At 41.4% G+C, this 27,761-nt stretch overlaps 1 protein-coding gene and 1 long non-coding RNA gene across 4 annotated transcripts in view; one reads left to right on the top strand and one right to left on the bottom strand.

The window, feature by feature from the left end:
- arhgap42a (Rho GTPase activating protein 42a) overlaps positions 1–27,761 on the top strand; it is a 274,248-nt gene that overhangs the window by 191,742 nt on the left and 54,745 nt on the right. For both annotated transcript variants that reach the window (XM_069890754.1, XM_069890753.1), the window contains exons 7-11: positions 12,870–12,974; positions 13,813–13,942; positions 15,629–15,729; positions 18,112–18,218; positions 22,394–22,472. In XM_069890754.1, coding sequence (XP_069746855.1) covers positions 12,870–12,974; positions 13,813–13,942; positions 15,629–15,729; positions 18,112–18,218; positions 22,394–22,472 — 522 coding nt within the window. The remainder of the gene's footprint in view (positions 1–12,869; positions 12,975–13,812; positions 13,943–15,628; positions 15,730–18,111; positions 18,219–22,393; positions 22,473–27,761) is intronic.
- Positions 1–27,761, bottom strand: part of LOC138739193 (uncharacterized) — a 52,886-nt gene that overhangs the window by 21,090 nt on the left and 4,035 nt on the right. For both annotated transcript variants that reach the window (XR_011342079.1, XR_011342078.1), the window contains exon 2: positions 24,337–24,469. This is a non-coding gene — a long non-coding RNA (uncharacterized lncRNA). The remainder of the gene's footprint in view (positions 1–24,336; positions 24,470–27,761) is intronic.

Here is a 27,761-nt window from a genome sequence, read left to right as displayed (position 1 = left end):
CCCATTCCCTTGCTGACATAATTGTCCATGGTCTCATGCCCTGCCAGACTAAGACCACCACAAATTATAGCATTAATATTTACTTCTCTGATTTCCATTAAAACCCCACCCTCCTTTAGACCTCCTGTATCCTTTGCTCTAGTTCTCTCTCTCTCTCTCTCTCTCTCTCTTCCATTGTCTCATCTCACAGAGACAAAATCAATTCTTATCTTTCCTCTATCACATCCAATTAACTTCTTTTGTTTGTTGGTCTGGATTCCTTCCCCTTCCATTCTTCCCCCTTTCTCTCCCAGCGTTTATTCAGGCACCTTCCTGCTTTTTGCTTATACCTTGAAGAAGGGTTCAGTAGTAGATAATATATCTTTACCTCCTCTGGACATGAGACCAGCTGAGTTCCTCCAGCATTCACTTTGTTTTTACCACCAATTTGAATAACTGTCCCTGTGTTTTCTCTTCCTTTTGATCTTTGATAAATGATGTGGTAATCTGTCCAGTTCCTGATTATACATAAGAGAAATTCCTAATTTTACCATTATCATTGTGCTTTGCAAGGTTAATTTATTTTCCAATGCAAGATGTACTTTTGAATTTTTTTTTTGTTCAGGAGATATTTTAATTTCCAGTTCATATCTTTTTAAATATAATTCAACATATTGTTTTCACACTGGATGATTTAATGTGCTTTGTATTGTAACTGGATACATTTTTTACAAGCATGGAATACAGCAAATAAGCTTAAAATTAATTTAAGGTCTAGCTGGTTGTAAGCCTCAGAGACTTTTAAATAAGGTTGCCAAAACAGATTTCATTTCCATTTGTGGTGATTGTTTATTGCGGGGACTTTCAACTTTGTACTGAATTCCTCCTTTAGTTCAGTCTGTTTACTGAGTCGGTATAATAGACTCGGTATGAACTTAGTGACCTGTAACTGGTTGGGTGCCTGCTGGAATCAGTGCTGAGACTGCAGCTGTTTACAATATATTAGTGATTTGGAGAAAGGAGCCAATTGTACTGTAGTCAGATTTCCAGATGATGCATTCATGGGTGGAAAAGCAAGCTGTGAGGAGGACACATATCACAGAGAGATGTAATAGGTTAAGTGAATAGCAAATCAGGAGAAGGCAGGAAACAGTAAGGTTGCTCTCTTTGGAAGGAAGTTTGATAAAGTAGATTATTATTTCATTGGAAAAAAAACAGCAGAAAGTTGGTGCACAATACGATTTCAGGGTCCACGTTCATGAAACAGCCAACAAATAGGTGCTGCCTGTAATCATAAAATTAATGAAATAATGGCTTTTATTTCATTGTTGTTGGGGTGTAAAAGCAGGGATATCTTATTGCAACTATACAATACAATGCTGAGGCCAATACAGAGAACAGTTTAGGTGCCCCATGAAAGGAATTATATTTTATTGGCAGCAGATCAGAGCAGGTTCACTGGAATGGTCTTGGAATGTGGAGGAATTGTCTGATGAGGAATGGTTAATCATGTTGGGTCTGTTCTGAAGTTTATAAGAATGAAACAAACAATCATATTGAAGCATTTATGATTAAGAGACTAATCTGCTTCCAGTTAAAATCTAAGATGCTGTGAAAATTATTAAATGTCTCTGATGCAGTACAACTCTGAAATCCTCATTTATCTGAATTTCTAAAAAAATCTCAGGCAAGTAAGGATATCTGAAACAAATTAGATACCCTCATTTATCTAAAAATTTTTTTTAAGCCAAACCGACCTCACATATTGGAAGAAAAAAATTCACTCGACATGAAATTAGAATGACGACTGTCCTCATTTCAGGTTAACTCCCTCCCCTATCTCATTCCATTTCTTCTTTACCTTCTCCTATGAACTTTTCCCTTCAACTCTCCCTTTCAAACTGTGTGCCACTGTCCCCCAGCCGCAACTGGGTGGAAGAATCCTTTGCCCCGGCATCATCAAGGCAGGAACCGGGACCTGGGGCTCAGGGCAGGAGTGAGACCTTCAGCTCCCAGGCAAGAGCGAGGACATCGTGCTCCCAGGCAGGAGTGAGAACCTTGTGCTCTTGGGAAGCAACGGGGCCTGAGTGGGGGGGGGGGAGAGAGGGGTGAGGTGTCGGTGATCAGTGGCAGCCAGCATGTTTTTGGTGAGAATTAAACATTATTTTAACGCTTAAAATGTATCCCCTAGTTTTTTGTTGTTGTTTAAACACTATTACAAGTGATCAGTCTCTTCAATCTGAGGCGCCTGCAAGCTCACACCAAGACACAAGAGCAACTTGTCCGTGAACTAATCTTTGCAGACGATGCCGCTTTAGTTGCCCATTCAGAGCCAGCTCTTCAGCGCTTGACGTCCTGTTTTGCGGAAACTGCCAAAATGTTTGGCCTGGAAGTCAGCCTGAAGAAAACTGAGGTCCTCCATCAGCCAGCTCCCCACCATGACTACCAGCCCCCCCACATCTCCATCGGGCACACAAAACTCAAAACGGTCAACCAGTTTACCTATCTCGGTTGCGCCATTTCATCGGATGCAAGGATCGACAATGAGATAGACAACAGACTCGCCAAGGCAAATAGCGCCTTTGGAAGACTACACAACCAACTGAAAAACCTCACAAAGATTTGCGTTTATAGAGCCGTTGTCATACCCACACTCCTGTTCGGCTCCGAATCATGGGTCCTCTACTGGCATCACCTTCGGCTCCTAGAATGCTTCCACCAGCGTTGTCTCCGCTCCATCCTCAACATTCATTGGAGCGACTTCATCACCAACATCGAAGTACTCAAGATGGCAGAGGGGGACAGCATCAAATCCACGCTCTGAAGATCCAACTGCGCTGGGTAGGTCACGTCTCCAGCATGGAGGACCTTCGCCTTCCCAAGATCATGTTATATGGCGAGCTCTCCACTGGCCACCGAGACAAAGGTGCACCAAAGAAGAGGTACAAGGACTGCCTAAAGAAATCTCTTGGTGCCTGCCACATTGACCACCGCCAGTGGGCTGATCTCGCCTCAAACCGTGCATCTTTGCGCCTCACAGTTCGGCGGGCAGCAACCTCCTTTGAAGAAGACCGCAGAGCCCACCTCACTGACAAAAGACAAAGGAGGTAAAACCCAACACCCAACCCCAACCAACCAATTTTCCCTTGGAACCGCTGCAATCGGACTTGTCAGCCACAAACGAGCCGGCAGCTGACGTGGACATTACCCCTCCATAAATCTTTGTCCGCGAAGCCAAGCCAAAGAAAAAAAAAATACGTGATTTGCTGTTTAAAAAAAAATGACCAGTTATCTGAAAAAAAAACTTTTATGTGACGTATGCCCAGTCCTGACCATTTCAATCGGAGTTGTACTGTATGTAAGCAAATTTACAAACTATTGAACACTTTATATACTGTATTTTTAATTAAGTTCATTAAAGCAATAAATAAATAAAAACGTAAAATGCATGGCTGAACGTTCCTTTATGGACAGATCTGATTGAAATCTCCAGCATACTGCCAGATAAAGTTGAGTGTTAGAGCAGAGTAGCAGAAACATTGACATCTATCACTCAACTTTGACTGAGCTTACATCATTGGGTTGGATGCTGGAACTAACAGCCGCAAACCATGCAACTTACATGCAAGCCCGATCAATTTGAATTGAAGTAAAAATTTTTTTGAAAAATTTGTGTGATGCATAGACATTAATTAAATGACATATGAATAATAAAATCTTTTGGTCATGAAATAAACATTTAGAGAACAAACATATTGATTTTATCTTAATAGGAAACTGTGAAACCAGATTTTACTCGAAAGAAGTTTGTCTATGCTGCCCTCCAGTGGTATTATATTACTTTGATTTGCATTAATTTTCATTCAGTGGTGTTTTATGAATGAAAACAAAATTTTATCCTGCAAAATATTTACGATGAAAGGCTGATATCGCCTCAAACCGTGCATCTTGGCGCCTCACAGTTCGACGGGCAGCAACCTCCTTTGAAGAAGACAGCAGAGCCCACCTCGCTGACAAAAGACAAAGGAGGAAAAACCCAACACCCAACCCCAACCCACCAATCGCTGCAACCGTGCCTGCCTATCCTGCATCGGACTTGTCAGCCACAAATGAGCCTGCAGCTGACGTGGACATTTACCCCTCCATAAATCTTCGTTCGCGAAGCCAAGCCAAAGAAAGAAGAGTACCAGACTGGTGTGTGGAACTTGAACAAAGCCTCATAATTTCTATTTGTCCATCTCAATGCATTCTAAAATTTCACATTCACTTTCAATCCATGACTAAATATCAGACTGATTTTGTTTTGTAAATTTGCATATGTATTCAATTTAGTGGTCAAAAATTTTAAAAATTGAACCCAATGCTATTAGATTTATGTTTTAGATTTAGTTAAGAAGTTGGATCATTTCTGCATCCTACTTGGGAGTGTCCTAAAGTTAAACACTTCTGGTTGGAAGTTGAAATTTTTTTGGGACAAATAACAGGATCCAATGTTATTGTTGTTGGGTAATGTTATGACTACAAGACCGAAATTAAAATCAACTGTTTATCAAATTGAATTTGTATGAATTGCTTTAGCAGTTTCTAGGAAGTTTAGAGCTATTATACTTTGAAATCAGATACAGCTTTAGGGATGGAGAGATGGCATGTGGAACTTCATAGCTATATTCCACTTGAGGAGATTACGTAATTTATGAAATAATATCATATACTTTGGAAAATATGGCATCCAAAATGTGGGTATGAATGTTTAACAGACTCTCTGAAGATCCCATCTGTTGATAACCTCCAGCATCAATACATTGTTTAAAAACTTTATGTTAAATAGTTTATTATTTTGACATTCTCCAGTTTTTCTTTCTTCAATTTCTGTTTCTTCTTTTTATTTTTCAGTGTTTGGGGAGGGGGTAGATTTTGCATACCACATTTATAACTTTTGAAGCTTTTTTATTTAAAAAAATGTATTTATAGTTGTTGTTTTAAAAATTACTGAATAAAATATTCAAAAAAAATTTTTAGTGGTCAGACTAAAACAGTTCCTGATTCAGCACATTTCAGGACTTGAATTGATAATTGAACTGGCTACTTTAGAGATTACCAAGAGACAATCACATTGCTGAGTTGTGAACTTTCAGATGTAAATCCAAACTTACCATTTCACTTGCATGCAAAGGAACCCAAAACAGAAATAAGGGAAATGGGCAGCAATTTCCTTGGAGAGATTATATAGAACTAATTACCACATTGAATAATTATTCATTATAGAACCATAGAAAAATCATAGCCAGAAACAGGCCACCTCAGCCTCTCTAGTCTGTGCTGAAACATTTGTCTAGTCCCACTGACCTGCACTCAGCCCATAGCCCTCCATACCTCTCACATCCATGTACCAGTCCAAATTCTTCTTAAATGTTAAAATCGAGCCTGCATTTACCTTTCAGCTGGAAGCTCATTCCACGCTTCCATCACTCAGTGTGAAGATGTTGCCCCTAAACTTTTCCCCCTTCACCCATAACCCATGTCCTCAGGTTTGTATCTCATCTACCCTCAATGGAAAAAGCCTATTTACATTTATTCTGTCTATCCCCTTCATAATTTTAAATACCTCTATCAATCTCCCCTCATTCTTCTACACTTCAGGGGATAAAGTCCGAACCTGTTTAACCTTTCCTGTATCTCTATTTCTCAAATCTGGGCAACATCCTAGTAAATTTTTTCTGCATTCTTTCCATCTTATTGACATCTTTCCTGTAGTTAAGCAACCAAAACTGCACATAATACTCCAAATCTGGCCTCTCCAATGTCTTATACAACTTTTAACATAACATCCCAGCTCCTGTATTCATTACTTTCATTTATGAAGGCCAGTATGCCAAAAGCTCTCTTTAAAACCCTATCCACCTATGATATCACTTTCATGGAATTATGTATCTGTATTCCCAGATCCCTCTGTTTTACCACACTCCTCAGTGCCCTACCATTTACCATGTATGTCGTTTTTTGGCTTGTCCTTCCAAAATGCAACACCTCACTGTAATGGATCTGTGTTAATATTAATATTTAGGTTAAACTATATTTCTTATAAATATGTCTTAGGTTAGTTGTGATTTGGTTACAGGGTTACACATACAGGTCACAGTATATTTACAGAGAAACATTCTCAGAGTGGTAGGGTCTATAAAAAGCTAATGGATCTGAAGTAGATCTTAATTATTCAAGAAAAATAGTGTTTGCTTTATCAAAAACTGATGTATCTAAGTATTCAATAAGAACTGCTGAAGGAGACCATCTGTTTTTAAACCAAACCATCTCTTGAACAGAGATGAAGTCAGGGGTTCTTATGAATATGGAATGGTTTTTAAAAAGGCAAGACATTTTGCAGAAATGAAACTAATAGTCATGTGGTTTTCAAGAATTGGGACTGACCTCATTGATGATGCAACTTGCACGTGGTTTGGAGAACTTTATGATCAAATTCAGTCATTTTTGGATAAGTTTCAGAAGTCAAAACTCTGTGACACATACAGGAATTGGAATCTTGTACAAGACCGAGTTGAATTACAGTAACCAGGGGACACAGAATAAGTAGATTTCAAAAGTGAAGCCTACTTCTTACTGTCTCTTTAAGATAAAGAGGCCAGTTTCATTTGGAAAACAGATTCCAAAGTCTTCATTCAAAAGAAGATGATTTAATTCTAGGAAGATAGGATTTGTATTCCCCTTTTCACAGGAGGCACATTGGTGGCTCAGAAGATGGTCACTTCTGCTTGAAGAATATCTCTCAAGGACAACTCATTAGAAGAATTGTGAGTTTAAAGAGGCCTGAAGATATGATGTTTAAAAGCGCTTTATAATTATTTCTGAACTGAGAATTTAAGACCTTCAAGCAAGACTAAAATTATGCTGAAGTTTTAAAAATTGACTTTTCAGTGGGACTTAATCTCTCTCTCTCTCTCTCACACACACACGCACACAACACACACACACACACATTGTGTGTGTCAGATCCATTAGCTTTTTATAGACCCTACCACTCTGAGAATGTTTCTCTGTAAATGTGCATAGTGGGGATAAATTTAGAGTTAAGTTTAGAGATAAGTAAGAAATGTTATGTTACAAATAGTTTAATAAAAAAAGCATTATTTTGAATTTACCATTGTCTAGTGAATTTTCCATTGCTGTTCCTGTGTTAGTGCTAATAAAGTCCCTTTAGTCACAAACAAATTTAAGAAGGTTGTTAGTTTGTAACACTCACACTTGTTTGAATTAAATTCCATCTGCCATTTTTCAGCCCATTTTTCCAACTGATGCAGATCCCTCTGCAGGCTTTGAAAACCTTATTCACTGTCCACAACCCCTTCAATCTTAGTGTCATCGGCAAACCTGCTGATCCAATTTACTGCATTATCATCCAGATCATTGATATAAATGACAAACAACAATGGTCCCAGTACTGATCCCTAAGGCACACCACTAGTCACAAGCCTCCAGTCTGAGAAGCAATCATCCACCACCACTCTGCCTTCTCCCATCCAGTTATTGTCGAATCCAGTCCACTACTTCGCCATGAATACATAAAGTTTGAACCTTCCTAGCTAATCTTTCATGAGGGACCTTGTCAAAGTCCTTACTAAAGTCCATGTCTATAACATCCACAGTCTCTCCTTCATCAACTTTCCTGGTAACCTCTTCGAAAAACTCTAAGATTGGTTAAACATGACCTACCATGCACAAGGTCATGTTAATTATCCCTAATCAATCCCTGGCTATCCAAATAATTGTATATCCAATCTCCTAACACCTTCCAATAACATCCTCCTTTGAAGAAGACCGCAGAGCCCACCTCACTGACAAAAGGCAAAGGAGGAAAAACCCAACACCCAACCCCAACCAACCAATTTTCCCCTGCAGCCGCTGTAACCGTGTCTGCCTGTCCCGCATCGGACTTGTCAGCCACAAATGAGCCTGCAGCAGATGTGGACTTTTACCCCCTCCATAAATCTTCGTCTGCGAAGCCAAGCCAAAGAAGAAGAAAGAACATCAGGTTCACTGGCTTATAATTTCCAGGGTTACTTTTGGAGCCTTTTTTTTTAAAACAATGAAGCAGCATGAGCTACCCCCCCCAATCCGCTGGCACCACAACTGTGGCTAAGGATATTTTAAACATTTCTGCCAGAGCCCCTGCAATTTCTACCATAACCTCCTTCAAGGTCTGTGGGAATAGCCTGTCAGGCCCTGGGGATTTATCTCCCCTTATTTTCTTTAAGACAGCAAGCACTTCCTCCTCTTTAATTTGTATAGATTCCATGACCTTAGTGTTTGTTTCCTTACTTCTCAATCGAAGTTTTTCTTGCATCTTTGAAAATCCTCAGGTTAATTTGCTCCATGTTGGTTGTACCTTTTTCATCTTCCAAACTTAATCGCCAATATCCCTCAAAGTCTCATCAAAATTATTTTTTATGGGAACTTGAGAATATTTTCAACTGTTAAAATTGGAGGTGAAAAGGTATTGTAAAACTTATTTTCAGTTTATTTTCTTTCTTTCCTTCAGTTGGCTTAAGAATTCAAAAGCTAAGATAGACCACTAAATTTTAAAAAAAGTTTGAGAGTTATCAAATAGTCCAGATTCTCAAGTGGTCTAGATTTCTGTATCCAGATGTTTACTGTCTGCTATTTAGTTTTTGTCATGAAGTACCTGTCCAGCTCCAGCAAGAAAGAATTTCAGTATCTATTTACAATGTACAATGATATATAACAATAAACTCATTATTGTTATCCCTGGTTGGTAGGAAAAAATAATTTTTTTTAAATTGTTGCATCTCCTCCAGCAACATGGCAAAGTGCTGGGGGAAGAGGAGTGGTTGGTGAAGATGGAGTCACAGAAACATTTGTCCCATTGGGGAATAATGGAAAAGATATATCTGCTAGTGGTATCCTGTATGGAAATACAGGAAACTTGAGTAAGGATCAGTTGAAGGCTGTTTGAGGTTGGTGGGCTAAAATTTGAGGAGAGAGGAAACTATTATTCTTGCTGTTAGATATCAGAGTCAAAGAATGAGTGCAGGAAATAGAGGAGACTTGTCAAGCTGTGGTGACTCACCACAAGGCAGGGAAACTGGCCCTGCTTGTAAGCAACGCGGCGGGGCAGCCGGTCAAAATGGTGACGTCGGGGGTTTCCCTTCCTTTCAGCCCTGGGCTCAGAAACCCACGCTGAGGGACCACATGACGCCCAGGTGATGTCAGCGCCCTCCAGCATGGTTCTCAGCCAGGTCTGGGCTGGGAGTATAAGTGCAGCCCAGCAGCCTGCAATAAACCAGTCTGCTCACTGAGCTCAACCTGTTTGGTTTTGTGTGTTATTGCAGGAGCAGTGTAGCTGCCGCTACAGTTCGTGACCCTGACAGGTTCAAACATCTTTGAACCCATCATGAGTGAGCCTGGGATCAGCGCTATAGCTGTAAAACTGCCTGAATTCTGGGTTCAGGAGCCAGAGACCTGGTTTGGCCATGTGGAGTCCCAGTTTCACCTCTGCCAGATTTCATCCGACATGACCAAATTCTACCATGTGGTCGCTGCCCTGGACCAGGCCACCGCCAGATGCATGCTGCACCTTGTTCAGCACCCACCCGCCGAGGACAAATATGAGACCATCAAGCGAGTGCTTACCGGGTCCTTTGGACTATCCAGACACCAGCGTGCCGCTCGGGTGCTGCACCTCGATGCCCTGGGGGACAGAACCCCGATGGAACTGATGGACGAGATGCTTGCGCTCATGGGTGAGTACACCAACTGCCCACTCGTCAAGCGCATCTTCCTTGAACATATGCCCGGGGACATCCAGCCACTGCTGGTCCAAGACTGCTTCAATGAACAGAAGGCCCAAGAGCTATGGCTCGCACGATTCTCGGAAGGCTCTGTGGTCCAGCAGGTCATGAGGCATGGGCATGACCACCCTAAGCCTGCCCCTAGGACTGCGGTAAAGCATCTGGCCCCTGCAGGGGCCCCCAAGAGCATAACCAAGGCCACAGCATCTGCTTCAGGCCTCTGCTTCTACCACCAGCGCTGAGGAGCCAAGGCTCGGAAGTGTCATCAGCCCTGCTCATTCCATGGAAACGACCAGGCTGGCAGCTGTTAATGGCTGCAGCAGCTGGCCAAGGACACAGCTTTCTCTACCTGCAGGACTCAGTCAGCGGCTGGCAGTTTCTCATTGACACTGGAGCCCAGATCAGTGTCATCCCGGCCATGGCCATCGAATCCAGGAACCGACCTCGTGGACCTCCCCACCGTGCGGCCAACGCAATGGCAGTCCGGACAAGACAGTCCACTTCCAGTTCGGCCAACGGAATTTTGCGTGGATGTTCTCCGTCTTGTCCCTCCTGACTGCCATCTGGGGTGCAGACTTCCTCCTTGCACACAGGATTCTGGTGGACATTCGAGGTAGGCACCTGGTGGACGCCCGTACCTTTCAGGCCGTTTGCCTCGACGCCTCCCGCTCGAAGCAACCGCAGATGGCCACGATCAGCATGTCCAGAGATGAGTTCTAGCGGATCCTGGACGAGTTCCCGACACTCCTTAAGCCACAGTTCTCTGCTGCCTCACCACGCCGCGGGGTGGCAATGGGTGCATGTTCTGGTCCAGCCCGCGATCTGCTTCTGCAGTCCATGCCATACAAACCGTTCTACCACCATCTGACTGTGGACCTGATGGAAGGATGTGAAAGGTAATGGATGTGACGGAAGACCTGCCTGCGCCACTGCTGGGAAACCAGTGGCTGCGGGGTGCCCAAGGAGATATCGCACAGGATGGTGCCTTCGCCACTCAGAGTCGGGAGGTCTCAGAACCGCATCCACTCCCAAGGAAGATCTGCAGGCGTCATCAGCTGAGCTGGTCTACGGTGCACCGCTGGCACTACCTGGTGAGTTCATCAACGCACCTCACAATCCCCAGCAGTTGCCGCACGAGCTACTTCCTCACCTCAGGAACGCTGACTCGCGCCTGACAAGCTCCAGGTAGCGAAGGAGGAGTTTTCGCACCTGTTGGAACTGGGGATCATTTGGTGGTCCTTCGAACCCCTACCGTCGCCCAGGCACGGTACCCACCCATCTCACGTTCCCGGCGAACTGCTTTCTGCCGAGTACGTTTACTTTTGCCGGGGCCTGACCACAGCACCTCTGCAGTGACCGTATGAGGAGCCATACAGGGTTCTAGAGCTTTCCGGCTCGCCATTCACGCTAGACATGGGTGGCAGGCTGGAGCTGTTTACCATGGACAGGCTGAAGCCAGCGCACCTCGATCCCGGCGAGCCTGTGTTCGTTGCCCAGCCCAAGAAGCGCGGCCGCCCGGTATAATAGGACATTGGCACCAGTTCTGGGAGGGGGGTGGGGAGTGTGGCGGCTCACCACAAGGCAGGCGAACCGGCCCTGCTTGTAAGCCACGCGGTGGGGCAGGCGGGGGTTTCCCTTCCTTCCAGCACGGGGCTCAGAAACCCACGTTGGGGGACCACGTGACGCCCAGGTGAAGTCAGCCTCCTCCAGCGTGGTTCTCAGCCAGGTCCGGACTGGGACCATAAGTGCAGCCCAGCAGCCTGCAATAAACCAGTCTGCTCACTGAGCTCAACCCATCTGGTTGTGTGTGTTATTGCAGGAGCAGAGTAGCTGCTGCTACAAAGCCATGATTAGGATGAATTTATCTTAAAGATAATGATGTTGAAAATCCTGTTGTAAAAGCAGAGATGACGAAAGCAGAGAAGCTGGCAGGAAAAAAAAAGAATCCTTACTGGAAGAAGGAGCCAAGGTGGTTGTGGGTGTTATTGGGCTGATAATTAAATTAGCAGCTAACCTCTTGCCTAAGATAGAGATGGAGATGACGATGTCAAGGAAGGACAGGAATATATCATGAGAAAGAGCATAGTGGAAATTGATGGCAAAAGTGATAACATAACATTCTTCATTTTGCACAACAAAAATGTAGTTGAGGGAGGGATCTCTGATTAGGACCAACATGAGGACTATTGCATACATTCAATGAAGAGGCATGGAAAGCTTGGGTGCATAAAATTAGAGTTGAAACACTATTGACTTAGAGAACGTGAATAGTATTTAAGGAGAAGTTTTTAAATGCAAGAATAAGTTCATCCAGTTGAAGGAGAGTGGTGAGGAACTGGCTGGGTCTCTGTTTAGGGAAGATGTGGAGGTTGTGATAGGCATTTACAGGGTTTCGATATTCATGATGATGATGTGCCAGTTAAGAATAGAAAAATGGAAATTGTTACCTTGAGGAAGGCATGTTGTATTTTTGAGTAGGAAGTGAATGACAGAGGGGTAAAGTCTACAGTCAACATTGGAAGGCATAATTTATGTTAGGCAAGAGGAGCAATCTGAAAAAGATGCTTCCACTAGGACAGTCCTGCTTTTGGACTGTGCAGAGTCCAGGGACTATGAAGCTGTGGAAGGAAGATTGCTAAAGAAAATTGTTTGGGAGTTAATGGGCAGGTGTCCAGCAGTGGGATTATGGGAAATAGTGAGGAAATGTCTGTAAACTGTTTGCTTTAAAAAAAATGGTTCACAGCATGAATATGCATATTCTTCACAACAAATGAAAAAAATGTCAAAATAATTGTAATCAATTCTTATGTTGATATATCTAGCTCCTTTTCACCAGTGGTTAAATCTGGAACAGTCTAAATGAGTTTGAAATACAAAATTATCCAGAAGTTTTTTTGCCTGAAAATATCAAGAAGAATTGATTGTGTAATGCAAAATTCACCCACCTTGTATCAGAAGTCATGGATTTAGTTAATAGTTCGCGAGTTGGGACAAATCTAGTAAATTACAAATGTTCAGCAGATTGATTGTAATTGTTTGTAATGTGAAAAAATGCTTATTTTCCTCCAGCTGTTGGCATTTCTTCAAGGATTATTCACATTCTACCATGAAGGTTATGAGCTTGCGCAGGAATTTACACCGTATAAGCACCAGCTTCAGTACAATCTACAAAATGTAAGAATATGACTTTTGAAAAAAACACCTTAGTGAAATGTTAAGATTTACAGTACAGAACACGACCTTGACTGAATAAAAATGAGGCGAGTCATAAAATAGAGATGATGAGATTCTGGCAGGAAGTAATAGACTAGAAATCTATTGCATGAGCAATGTTTACAATGTGATAGTAACTCTCCACACCTCGCTTCAGCTATATGCAGAGATTGTGGAGGGTGCATTAAAGTGAAAACCATCAATGTGCAGATTTTTTTTTTCCCTTTGGTATTTATATATGGGTACTTTGAAGTTCAACAGAGCAATTCTACCATATATATAGTGAAATAACCTGAGCCCTTGGCCATGCACCAAAATGGTTTAACACTTGTGCTGTGTTAGGCCTTAATTCATGGTATTGCGCCGACAGAATTTTTAACACCAATTTTAATTTTTGTGTTTCTGAGAGAATGAAGAGGTTTAGGGCACAGCTATTGGCTCAGCTCCAATAGAACAAGGGTATGAAGAATGAGAAAGCTGTGTGAGTGTCTTTGAAACTTAGACTAAGCTTCAGGGGTAAAGTGAAAACTCCCTTTTGGTTGGTTTCATCAATACTGTCCCTCTGATGAGATTACTGAATCTTTGAGAGTTTCATCACATTTGAGGAAGGAGGCAAATGACCGAGATATTTTTCCCACTCTTATTAGCAGCTCGTTAAGGATAGAACGTTTGTATGTTTCCATTTAATCATGCTCTTTAGGATTCCATTTGTGCATTAATAACATTGAGCTCTGTTGGGCTTTGGATTCTGATTTAAGCGTTGAAAAAAATTAAATTTATTATTTATTTCGAACTCAAGACTAGAAATAATTTTGAAAGTACCAGACAGGAAGTGGAAAAACTGATGCAGAGGATGAAGGCAGCCCCCCAGGATTACAAGCCACCTGGACAGTGGACAATGGAGGGATATCTTTATGTGCAGGAGAAGCGTAAGTGTACAAAATATAATCAATATGTTTGATGAATCATAAGTCAGTTGTCAACTTGCTGCCTTTTCATTTATATCCAATTTCATTTTTAATATATCATGCGCCTTTCAAAGTCCTTTCAATTGTCTTTTTCTTATCTAGTAATTCAATTGCATAACAATGTTTTGAACAGTAATTCAGGTGAAATCTATGTTAATTTAGAGAGAAACATTCAAACTGCCAGTAATTTCCTGCCCATTCCCTTCCATAAATCTGATAGCGTGATTTGCTCTCATTTCATATCATGGTTTGCTCTTGTGTACCTGACATGGTTTCAGCATCATAGCCTGATTTCATTCAACCTGCCACTCTTTTCAATCATTATATGGGAGAAATAAAAGCAAGTTATCCCAGGAACAGACATCAGAGGACCCTCCTGGCACAACTATGTTTAACAATGCACTGCTGGATTGGAATTCTGAATATTGCATTAACTTTTAATTCTTTGACCTTTCAGGGCACAATATATCCCACCCTAATCCTTCCAGAGGACCAATCCTCATCTCCATCAAAACATTCCCAGTCACATCAATCACTTTCTACCAATCCCCAAACCTAAATGGCTACTGGTTCTCCCTGCCCTCACACACACTCTTCCCTCCACCTACCTGCATTCACCCCCCCGCCCCCTCAGCACCCAGATGAAACTAGGCATAGTGTATACCCAGAGAACGGTTAATCTTGTGGGGAAAAGCAGAACATCTTAATCACAAAGAAATCTACTTATGATGAAGGGTCATCATTGACCAAAAAAAATAATGAGAATGTGAAACTCATTACCATGGGAACTATTGAACATTATAAATGCATTTGAGAGGTGAAGTATCAGTATCATCTACAGCACATCACATTGAGACCAGGTGACTCAATAGTATTGAGAGTTATTGGTCTATTTAGCAGGAATTTCTTTGACATGTCCTTGAACTTTTTTTGCAGTAGAGATGTTCAGAATTCGGCTGGAGAAAGGTTGTTTTTTTGAATGCCACATGTATGAGAAGAAGCAACTGGGAGTGAAATTATTTATTGTTGTATAGTATAAATATATAATCAACTTGGAAGAGCAATGAGTGGTAGTGTCAAAGTCTCTGTCTTAGTTTTACCATTAAAATGGAATAAAATTCTGTTCACCACTCTATCACTTTACAGATTTTTGACTTGAATTGTGGCAGAGAAGAGACATTTTATAAATTAATTTTGTGATTCATTATTTCTACAGGTACATGATCCTTTATCTGGAACCCTTGGGGTACAGTGTGTTCTGAATTTTGGATTTTTCTGGATTTTGGAAAGCCCATCTGAATTGTGCTGCCTATCCATCCCCACGCCCTTTCAGTCGCCCGGCAGTCTCCCCCAATGACTATCTCCCCTGACCACTGGTCCCTCGGCCGTCTCCCCCAGCCGCTGGTCCCCCGGCCGCTGGTCCCCACTTGCCAGATTTTGGAGCTTTCCAGATTTTAGGTGTCCGGATAAAGGATTGTGTACCTGTACTTTGAAAACCATCTGATATTGTGATAATTGATTCAATTTCATTGAAAATACTTTAAGTACTTTCCTCATTCATTAGTCATTACATTATAAAGTTGACTTGATGAGATTATACTGACAAGTGCACTGTTACTCAATTGACAGCAGGTCTTTCTTTTTTAGGCCCCCTTGGGTTTGCCTGGATAAAACACTACTGTACATATGACAAAGCAACAAAAGCATTCTCAATGACCTTATGTGAACCAAAGTCAGGGGGAAAATTGGTAGGTTCACTTTATTTGACGTATGCAAGCAAAAGATGATTTTCTTTTCTGTATTGCATAACTAATATGTATACAACACCATGCTTCAATTGTTCTAATCGAGAAATGCAAAAGCTGTAGATGCTGGAATCTTGAACAAAGAATTTCTCTGCCCCTACAAAATAATTCAAAAGCTCAATAAGCCCTTTCCTTGGTCAAAATAAATCATTCCATGTCATCCTCCTTCAACTGTATAAACTCATGACCAAAGTATTTTCTATTCTTCAGGATGGATAGGATTGCCCAGGACATTACAGGCAAAACCCTCCCCACTATTGAGTACATCTACAGAGAACGTTGCTGTTGGAGGCAACAACAATCATCAAAGACCCACACCACCTAGCACATGCTCTGTTCTTGATGCTGCCATTAGAGAAGATGAATCGGTGCCACAAGACTCACACCATGAGGTTCAGGAAATACTGCTACCTCTCTACCATCAGACTCTTCAACAACAAACTCATTTAGGGACCTATTTAAGGATTCTTCCTTGTGCACTTAATTGATTTTCTTTGCTCTCCCTGTATTGCACAGTCAGTTTATTTACATTCGTCATCTGTTTATCATTCTTTGATTGCTTACATGTTCACACTGCATGCAGTTTATTTTTTTGCACTACCAAACAGTGGTAATTCTGCTCTGCTCACAGGAAAAAAAGAATGTTAGGGTTGTATGTGATGTGTATGTACTCTGACATTAAATCTGAAATCTGCATTCACCTGGTTCAATTCAAATCTATCCAATCTCAAGGATCAACTGGGTCAAGGGTCCCCTATTGTTTCACCTAGGTACATATTCTCCCTCAGCTGCCATCCCAAAATTCATCTTGCTTTCACTTCTCTTTGTTTGGGCATGCTGTTTATCTTAGAAATGTTGAAGATTACAGATGGGTGGGGGATGGTGGCAGCCATTGTCTTTGTCTCCCCAACAGAAGCTCATTTTTCAGTTAATGACTCATTGCATCTCTGTGGCTACTTATGAACCAAATTGCATAAATCATGATATGATCTTCTAATCTCACAGTTTCTCCAAGACCAGAATTACCCTGGAATTACCTTCCTAAACCTTTACACTTCTCTGTGTCTCTTCTTCAAGCTTCTCCTTGTACAAAATACTTTGACAACCTTTTGATCACATATCATATCTCGTTTATGCTGTGATGTCATTTCTTTGATGGTGGTCCAATAAAATTCATTGACTTCTTCTAATATGTTAACAAGACCATGTTATCATTGGTAAGCTAACAAGATCATATAAATGCATTTACAAGTAAAAGAGGATTCGACCCCACCTCTAGCACTCCTGACCCACAGGGATCATTCTCTCCATGATTCCCTTGCTCACTCCCCACCCATCTCTCTGTTACCTCCGGTACTTTCCCCTGCAAACGCAGGAAGTGTACCATTTGCCCTTACACCTCCTCATCACCATCCAGAGTCCCAAACAGCTTTGCCATGTGGGCACCTCCTTGAACCTCATCTGCTGCATTCTGTGCTTCCTATGTCGTCTTCTCTATGTCAGTGAGACTAAATGCAAAGTTGGGGATTGTTTTGGAGAACATCAATGCTCTGTCCGCAATGGCCATCATGAGCTTTTAGTTGCAGGTCACTTCAATTCCCCTTCCCATTCTCACACCAATCTGTCTGTCCTGGGCCTTCTCCACTACCAGAATGAGGGCCAATGCAAATTAGAGGAACAAAACGTCATATTTTGTCTGAGCAGTCTATAACCCCATGACATGAGCGTAGAATTTGCTAATTTCAGGAACTGACCCATCTTTCTCTTTGGTCTACTCAGCATCCACCCCCTACCCAGCCTCATACCTCGTTTCAATTCCCTCTCCGGTTTGGTTCTTTCCCCAATCTCCATTTCCCTATTTAATTCTTCTGCTCTCTTCCCCCTCGCCCTTAATTTCCAACTGGACTCTATGATACCAATCTCATCATCTCTATATTAGATTAGTGTGGGGCCCAGCCTCACTCCTCCCACCCTATCCTCTTTATACTGCTTCTGTACCAACTTTCCTCAGTCCTAATGAAGAGTTTGAGTCAAAATGTCAACCATTCATTTTCTTCCACTGGTTCTGCTTGACCTGATGAGTTCCTCCAGAAGATTGTGTTTGTCATTTGAATTTCCTTAATTTGTCCTGTTCTGTTTTATTTTTGATGTAACAAGTATTTACATTAAGCATTTTCAATTGAAGTCAGATTAAAGGATTTGGAAACTTGTAAAAAAAGATAAGATCATTAGGATATGAATTATTGATTGACCTTAATCCAATCTTGTATGAAATTGTATTGCATTATCATGCAAAGATCTGACTTATTATCTTTCATTCAATAGAATGGTCTTGTCACAGCTTCAGAAATTTTCAAACTGAAGTTTTGCATTCGACGGAAGACTGATTCAATTGACAAGCGCTTCTGTTTTGATATTGAAGTTGTAGAAAGGTGAGTTGAATATTTACTGTTAAACTGCATTCTTGAAATCAATGGATATAAATTGTAATTGAATATAAATCACTATCTGGAAACCAGTCATTGTTGGTGTTTATCTTGTATGAAAGCAGAAATTCCAACCCTGTGAGACTATCCTGTTCTGATATGGTTTTATCTCTTTGCCTTTATCCAGCTAAACTTTCGTAACTCTAAAAAAAAAGCACTTTCAGGTGTTCCACGGAAGATCGTGCGCTAGCAGTCGCGGCTGGGGGAGTGCAGCTGGCACGTTCAGGTGGCCGTGGAGAGGATGCCTTTCTGTCACTTGAACATGCCAGCTGATGGATAGCTGTCTACCAGCGAACGCCGGCTCCTCTGGACTGTGGCCTAGTCCTGCCCACGCTGCCTTGACGTCATTTGCAGCGCATCAAGGCATGACTGACAAACAATATCAAGAAACAAAAAAGTCTCAGAGCTCAGCCAAAAAAAAACAAATTAATGGTATATTTTGAGTTTGCATCCAGTGCATTTTTTATTTGCAGCTGTATAAATAAATTTCACCCTGCATCCCTCAGGTTTCCGATCAGTTCTCATTTGAATAATTGGACTGTTGATTGTACCGTTGACGGCACAATAAAAAAAAACCAACCCTGACAGTAAAACAAACATTTCCTAAAGTATGTTGCACACTTATCCTATTGCATGAGATGTACATTACGGCATCGCTGCTGCAATAGGTTCGGACGGTGGATACCAAAAAAAACCTCGGAAACCCAGAATCGATGGCTGACGATGTCAACGCGACATCATCAGCCCGCCCCCTGGCAGCCTGGCAGCTTTCAGCTGCCATGGGGGATACTCCGGGCAGGACATTACACCTACTGGAGAAGGGTTAGGTAAATAGACCTCCTGGCCAGGTACTGCAGTTTCAGGTGGCCATCTGACAGCTTCACAGGAGTACAATGTGCGGCTTTACAATCAGGTACTGTGGCCACCTGAAAGTGGCTATAGTCTCTGCCAATTCCATTAATGTACTCCCTCTTTGTAACAAAACTTCTTGGCTAAATCTCTTGTAACTTATTTTCTTTGTTATGCCCTCTCATAATTCTAAATAGTCCTCTCAAATCTCTTTCCAATTTTTTGTAAATAAAGAACTCAAAGTTGTCAAATATTTTTGAGTATTATTTCTCACATGGGCAGGCAGCATACTGTGAATGTACATTTTTTCTTTCAACATTCATCCTAGAATTAAGGAGTCATGCAGATGCTTTCAAGCAGGCCCTTTGGCCCACCATGCACATGCAGAGCATTGCACTTATCGTATTTGTCTCATTTGGTATGTGGCTTTTTACACCTTGGTGCTTTAAAGGCTTGTCTTTGTGCCCCTTAAATGTTGTGAGAGTACCCAACTCCACCACTTCTTCAGGTAGTGCATTCCACATTCTGACCATTCTCCACACAGGATCCGCTCTGAACCTCCTCCCTCTCACCTTATACTCATGCCTTCTTGTTGGAGACACCCCTGACAAGGAGAGTATTCTCCTCCCTTTTAATTCCTGTTGTTTGATGCCTCCAAGTGATCTCAGTGTATTCCAACAATGATCTTGTGATAATAGTACATTGATTGATTGTTAGAAGGAATATTTTGCACTCGGTTTCTTTTTCTATGCTACCCAATATTCCTTTTGCCTTTTTTTAAAGATCTTCCCAGTTTTGGTACTCCTTTTGATGTTGTAAACCTGATTCCAATTCTTGCCTTTCATTTTCTTTTCTGATTTATTTATTTTCCTTCCACCAACCTTTGGTGTACAGTATGATATAACTATACCAAAATATTTATTTATACAGCAAACAGGACAGTATACATATCAGTTACTAGGAATAGTGATTTAAAAATGCCTGCGGTAAATTCAAAATATCTTCATCTTCTCCAGCACTGTGCCACCTCCAGATATTATGTATTAATCCTGATTTAATTATCTGAAACAGAGAGACATCGCAACTGCAAATCTTACTTCATCTGCTTGGCACTGGGAAAGGGACATTTACTTGTAGGTGGAAGGAGTGAAGAGGGATATTGGAATCATGAAAAATGGATAATACAGAAGGTTGGAGTTGAGGCTAATCAAAAAATGGGAGCATGTAGAGGAAATAGAATGGTGTATCTGATAGTGGGAGGTGAAAAAGCTTGCAAACTCCTTGTGTTTGGTTTCCGATTTTCAAGTGGAGAATGCAGCAGAAATTTCTTAGAGGAGATTGTTTGGATGAAGCGTTAGGAGTTATTTCTCTCCAAGTTCAATGAAGATGATGAGAGATTGACCATGGCCAGAATTAACACATAACTAAGCAAAGGTCTAGACCCACTCCATTTTACCTATCATCACAATCGCTCCACAGCTGATGCAGTATCACTGGCTTTCCACTCAGCTCTGGATCACCTTGAAAACAGCAACTCATACTTATGGCTGCTCTTCATAGACTAGGGCTCAGCCTTCAGCATGATTATTCCTTCAATGCTGGTCAAGAAGCTCCAAACCCTGTGCCTCTGCACCCCACTCTGCAACTAGGTCCTTGACTTCCTCAGCGGAAGACCACAGTCAGTACTTATTGACTGTCAACACAGGCACACCTCAAGGATGCATCTTTAGCCTACTGTTCTACTCACTATACACCCATTACTATGTGGCTATGCTGTAGCGTGAATAAAAGCTCTCATGACAGGAGGGAGAACAAATGCTTTTATTAGCTTATAACTAAGGGTAGGGTCTCACATTAGTTTTCAGAATGGTTCTGGGTTTAGGAGGGAAACGAGGGTTATATATGAGCAGATGGGGGCAGAGCTGCGAAGCAGAGCCAGCCATCAGCACAACACACTACCAGTGAATCCCAGTTCACTGCATACGCACAATTCCAATGCTATCTATAAATTTGCCAATGACACAAAGTTGTCAATAGAATTACAAGTGACAATGAGGAAGCGTACATGAGGGAGGTAGATCAGCAGATTGAGTGGTGTCACGCCAACAACCTTGTGCTCAGTATTAGTAAAACCAAGGAGATGATTGTGAACTTCAGGAGGATGTCAGGAGAAAATAACCCAGAAAATAACTCAGGTAATGGGCTCAGTAGTAGAGAGGTCAAGGACTTCAAATCCATGGGTGTCAACATCTCCAAGGATCTATCCTGGAGCCTCCATGTTGATGCAATTTCGAAGAAGGCTCGCCAGTAGCTATATTTTGTGAGGTGTTTGAAGAGATTTGGTGTCACTGAAGACTCTCAAAAACTTTTCCAGGGGTACCATGGAAAGCATGCTTGCTGGTTGCCCCACTATCTGGTACGGAGGTGCTAATGCTCAGGACAAGAAAAAACTCCAGATGGTTGTAAACTCAGCCTGCGACATCATAGGCACCAGACTTCACTGCGTAGAGGTCATCTACAAGAGGCAATGTCTTAAGAAAGCAGCCTCTATCCTCAAACACCCCCACCACCCAGGCCATGCCCTCTTCATGCTGGTACCATCGGGGGAAAAGGAGCCTAAAGACGAGCACTTTGCGGCACCACAAGGACAGCTTCTTCCCCGCTGGCATCAGTTTCTTGAATGATCAATGAACCACTGCCTTACTTTAACGTTTGCACTATTTTTATTACGTAAAGTGGTTTATATGAATGTTTGCTCTATGATTGCTGCTGCAAAACAACAAATTTCATGACGTTTATGGCAATGAATTCTGATTCTGGATGTATTTAACAATGACAAGAAGCAATTAGATTGAAGCGATTAGCTCTGTTATCTATTACTCTGTTCTGTTTAGTTAGCATGCTCCAGCTTTTAGTCAGCAGATTTGAAGCCATGGAGCTGTTGAGGAGAAGTAGTGGAAGTGGTAAGTTAACTGGGGTCTGTTTACATAAGGACCTCAAAGAAAGCAAGAAAATTATTTTGGTCAATGGAGATATTCATACCTTCACTTAAGAAATTAAAATCTTCACCCTGGTACAACTTGGAGAATTGTTTATTGGTGGATAGGGTATAGTTACTGTACAGCAAATAAAGTTTAAATTTTAGTCATTTCATGTCTAAAGCCACTGATATTTGATATAACGATTGCAACTTCAGCACTTTGCCTGTGAGGCTCCTCCAGAGTATTTTCAATCAATATAATTTCCTTTCTTTTTTATATTTTGTTTTGTAGACATGGCATTGTTACTCTCCAGGCTCAGTCAGAGGCAAACAGAAAACTTTGGCTGGAAGCAATGGATGGAAAGGAACCGGTATTTATTTAGTACAAAGTATCAATTCAGCAAACCAGCCTATAGTAGCGTTCATTATTTGGCCCAAGTTATATTTGTTGCTGAAAGTGAACCAGCAGTCATGTCCAAGTTGGTCAGTACAGTCATAACTTCTCATGTATTGTAGCACAAAGCACTGACAATGCTGGAGGTCAGGGCACAGCACATCTAACCTTTCACTTCATGTTTAATATGAGCGTGGGTTATATTTCTTGGCTTCCTATGGGCTCTGCGTGACCTGAGTTTCTCCAGCACTTCTCTGTATTAAATGACCATCATAGCCTTTGTTTAACTCCACTGGTGGTCACTTCATAAATGGTCCCTCTATCATTAGTGGGCACGTACCGCATGGCTACATTTATTTAAATGGGGCAACTAATCTCTTAAATAGGTAAGTGAAAGGCAAGTTTTTTTGTTCATTTTTCTTTATTTCACTTTATATTTAAATTGTAATTAATTGATTGTGGGTGAATGTATTTTAAATATTTGAAAAATAAATTTGAATTATTTTATCCATATCTATTTTATCTGTTTAATAATGATTTTGATCATTACAAACAGTTGGAAAAGCCTTTGAAAGCACAAAGTGTTAAAAGTCATCAGGGCAGACCAAGGACAGGGCCTAGTCATAGAGCTGTACAGTAGGGAAACAGGCCCTTTAGCCCAATCAATTCATGCTAACCAAGTTGCCTTTTCCCCATGCTTGGATCATGTGCCACTCACCCTTTCCTAACCATATACCTGTACAAATGTATTTTTAAATGTTGTAATTGGAACCTTCACCATTGAATAAAATCATTCCAATAACTGGACAAACAGAAATGCACACAGTGTTCAAAATGTCTCGTGCAGCTGTAAGGTGACACTCCAAATCTTGTACTCAATGCCCGCACCAAAGGAGGCAAGCGTGCCAACTACCTTCTGCACCACCCTGTCGACCTGAGTTGCTACCATTAGGAAGCTGAACCTGGACTTAGTCTCTCTATTTTACTGCACATCACAGGTCCTTTACTGTGTAAGTCAGTCATGGAACACTGGATTGTGCAAGATGACTGGCACAGTGAAGACTGAAGTTGGGTCTGGAGCAACTTGACTGCCAAAATTCAGTATGACCAAATGAATAGCTCTAGTCTTCCAAGATTCACGATTCGTTTTATTGTCATGTAATAAAAAATCTTGAGTAAGATTTTAGTAGTTATATTTCATGTGGATTCCTAATATTAGCATGGTGCTAAAGATCATGATGAAAGTCTGGAGAAAAGATAGTGCAGGATAAATATCGTACCTCTTTCTCCTCATCCAGTTTGAATCTCAGATCTGACTGGGTGATCTAATCCTCCTTGGTGTGTTTACAAATGATCAGTCACGCCACAGAAAGAGGTGGCGGGGGGGGGGGGGGGGGGTGGGTGGGTATGTGAAATGACAGACATTTTGTGACGGACATTCCTGGCCCATTTAAAAGATGCAATTTGAACATTAGCAACATTCTGGAGTGAACCCACCAATCCCATGGCAACATTTGGGAGAGTGAGATGCAATGTTTAATTCCTGCATTCAATTTCACAAGAAAAAGAATGAGTAATGTCTGCAAAATATAGAAAAAATAATTTCCTTTAGATCTAGCAGGTTGCTTAGATTTTAAATAAGATGTCTCAGCCCAATTTCTAGTTAGTGGGCTAATTACATTTCTTTTATGTCTCTTCCCGAAGCAATTTTTTTCTGTTTGTTTTACTAAACTTATTATTTTGAACACCTGATTTGAATCTCTGAATGCATTCTAACCAATCACAGTTCAGATTGTAGTTTAATTTTTAATTGAGAAAGTATTCAGTAGTGTACCTCTTACCTTCTTGCAGTTTACTTCATTGACAGCAGACAAGGCAAACAATAGACTTGCAAGCCTGCACCATTGACTAAAGTCATCCTCTGAGTCAACAACATCTATTTCTCTATCCCCTGACTTCCCGGCTCTCCATGCTCTATAAAATAGTAAAAAAGATTTCAAATGGATGCCACCTTTACATGCCTGAAACATGATGTGATAATTTGCTCAATTGCTCTTGAAAGACTGTAGGATTCAAATTTCCGATTTATTGTTGTGGCACATGCATAACTTCACATACAACCCTGAGATTCCTTTCACCTGCAGGCACGGCAGAATTGCTAGAAACATAGAACACTGCAGCACAGAAAACATGCCGTACGGCCCTTCTAGTCTGTGCCAACCGTCATCTCCCTAGTCCCACTGACCTGCTCCCATACCATAACCCTCCTGTTCTCTCGCATCCATGTACCTATCCAATTTACTCTTAAAACACACAATAGAGCCTGCATTCACCATATCAGATAGTAGCTCATTTCACACTCTCACCATGAAAATTTTACCCCTAATGTTCCCCCTAAACCTCTGCCCCTTCATCTTAAAACCATGACTTCTCACATTTATCTCCCCCAGTCTGTGGAAAAAGGCTATTTGTATCCACTCTGTCTAGTCCTCACATAATCTTGTAAACCTCAATCAAATCTCCCCTCATTCTTCTTGGCTCCAAGGAATACAATCCTAATCTGTTTAATCTTTCCCTGTAACTCAGCCCCTAAAGACCCAGCCACATTCTAGTAAATCTTGCCAGCACTAATTCAATCATATTGATATTCTTCCTGTCATTAGGTGCACAGAACTGCACACAATATTCCAAATTTGCCATCTCCAATGTCTTAAACAACTTCAACATGACATCCCAACTCCTGTACTCAATACTTCGATTTATAAAGTCTAAGATACCAAAAACCTTTCTTTAGGGAATAATGTATTAGTATTCCCAGATCTCTCTGCACTTCTCAGTGCCCTATCATTAATTGTATATCTCCTACCTTGGTTTGCCCTTCCAAAATGCATCACCTCACACTTGTCTGCATTAAACTCCTAGCTGGTCCAGGTCCCTCTACAACTTTGATAACCTTCCTTGCTGTCAACAGCGCCTCCTATCTTTGTATCATCAGCAAACTGGCTGATCCAATTCACAACATTATCATCCAGATCATTGATGTATACAACAAACAACAATGGTTCCAACACAGATCCCTGAGGCACACCACTGGTCACAGGCATCTAATCCGAGAAGCAACCATTCACTACCACCCTCTGCCTTCTCCCACACAGCCAATTTCAAATCCAGTTTACCACCTCTCCTTGAATACCTAGTGTCATAACCTCCCATGTGAGACCCTTGTCAAAGGCTTTACTAAAGTCTACATCTACAGCGTTCCTTTATCCATCTTCCTGGTCACCTCCTCAAAAAACTCCACTAGGTTTGTTAAACACAAATCCATACTGACTATCCGTAATCAGCCCATGACTGTCCAAATAGCTATATCTCCTGTCTCTCAGAACTCTTCCAATATTTTACTTACTACTGACATCAGGCTCTCTGGCCTTGAATTACCTGTTTATTTTTAGAGCTTTTTTTTAAGCAATGGGACAACATGATCCTCTGGCACCTCACCCATGACTAAAGATATTGTGAATATATCAGTCAGGGCTCCTGAAATTTCTACACCTGTGTCTCTCAAGGTCCGAGGAAATATCATGTCTCGTCCAGGTGATTTATCTACCTTTATTCACTGTAAGGCATCTCTTCCTCCTTAAACTCCACCTGTTCCATGACTTTTCTGTTTGTTCCTTTCTTTCCCTATCCAACATGCTAGTTTCCTGAGTAATTACTGATTTAAAAAAAAACATTTCATGAGGCTCCACACATAGTTGATCACTCTGATTCTCTAGGGAACCAATTTTGTCCCTTCTATCCTTTTACTCTTAATATACTACAGAAACCCCTTCGGGTTTACCTTCATATTATCTGCCAGAGCAACAGCGTCTTTTTTTTTTCTGTCCTGATTTCTTTCTTGAATATTTTCTTGCTTTTTCTGTTCTCTTCAAGAACCTCATAAGCTCCTTGTTGCCTATATTTGCTATACACCTCCCTCTTCCTCTTAACCAGATCGCCAATATCCATTGAAAACCATGGTTCCCTATGCCTGTTAACTTTGCCTTTAATCCAAACAGGAACATACAAACTCTGCACTCTCACGATTTTGCCTTTGAAGGCCTTCCACTTTCCCAACACACCCTTGCCAGAAAACAACATATCCCAATCCACTTCTCCTAAATCCTTTTAAAATCTCAGCACAAGGACCAGACAACGTTTTCCATAAATAACATGAAGTTAATGACAATATGGTCACTGGACCCAAAGTGTTCACCTACTCATACATCTGTCACCTGACCTGCCTTGCTTCCTAATAGGAGATCAACTTGCTCGTTGGTACCTCTCTGTATTGAATTAGAAAAATTTATTGAACACATCCCAAACTCAAAGCCATCCATCCTTTTACAATACAGGATTCCCCGTCAATATTTGGGAAGTTAAAATCCCCCACTATCATAACATTCTGCTCCCTACATCAATCTGCTATCTACAGATTCACTTCTCCAATTCTCTCTGACTATTGGGCAGTCAATAATGCAATCCTAACAGTGTGCTCACACTTTTTTCATTCATTAACTCTACCCATTTGACCTCTGTAGACAAGTCCTCCTGGCTGTCCTGACTTTGCACAACTGAGATATTTTCCCTGACTAGCAATGCCACTCCTCCCCCTTTCATCCCTCCCCCTCTAATGCGTCTGAAATAGCGGAACCCCAGTACATTAAGATGCCAGTCTTAATGTATCGGGGTCAAGCCCGAAATGTCGGTTATGTATCTTTGCCTTTGCTACATAAAGGATACTTTTGTCCTGCCGAGCTTCTCCAGTACTTAGTGTTTTTTACTTGAACCAGTGTGTACAGAATTTTATGATTTACTTCAAGATGTTAGTCCTGTCCATCCTGCCACCAAGTCTCACAAACAATAACAATATCATAATCCTATGTGTTAATCCATGCCCTAAGATCATCAGCCTTTTGAACAATACTCCTTGCATTAAAAATAAGTACACGTGAGAAAATTTCTATCACGTACAAACCTTTGACTTTTCTCTAAACATGCAGTCCTCTCGTGACCTTTATTCTGCTCCTTCCCGCTAAGTGCTCTGACATACTGGTCCCCTCCCCCTGCAAATTTAGTTTAAACTCATCCAGACAAGACTAACAAACCTCCCTGCAAGAATATCAATCCCCTTCCAGTTCAGATGCAATCTGGCCTGTCGGTACAGATCCCACCTTCCCTGGAACACAACCCAGTGATCTAGAAACTTGAAGCCCTCCCTCCAGCC

This window comes from Narcine bancroftii, chromosome 7 (genome assembly GCF_036971445.1).
Source record: "Narcine bancroftii isolate sNarBan1 chromosome 7, sNarBan1.hap1, whole genome shotgun sequence".
Lineage (NCBI taxonomy): Eukaryota > Metazoa > Chordata > Chondrichthyes > Torpediniformes > Narcinidae > Narcine > Narcine bancroftii.
Note: the sequence above shows the minus strand (reverse complement) of the source record. Positions and strands in the feature narration are given on the sequence as shown.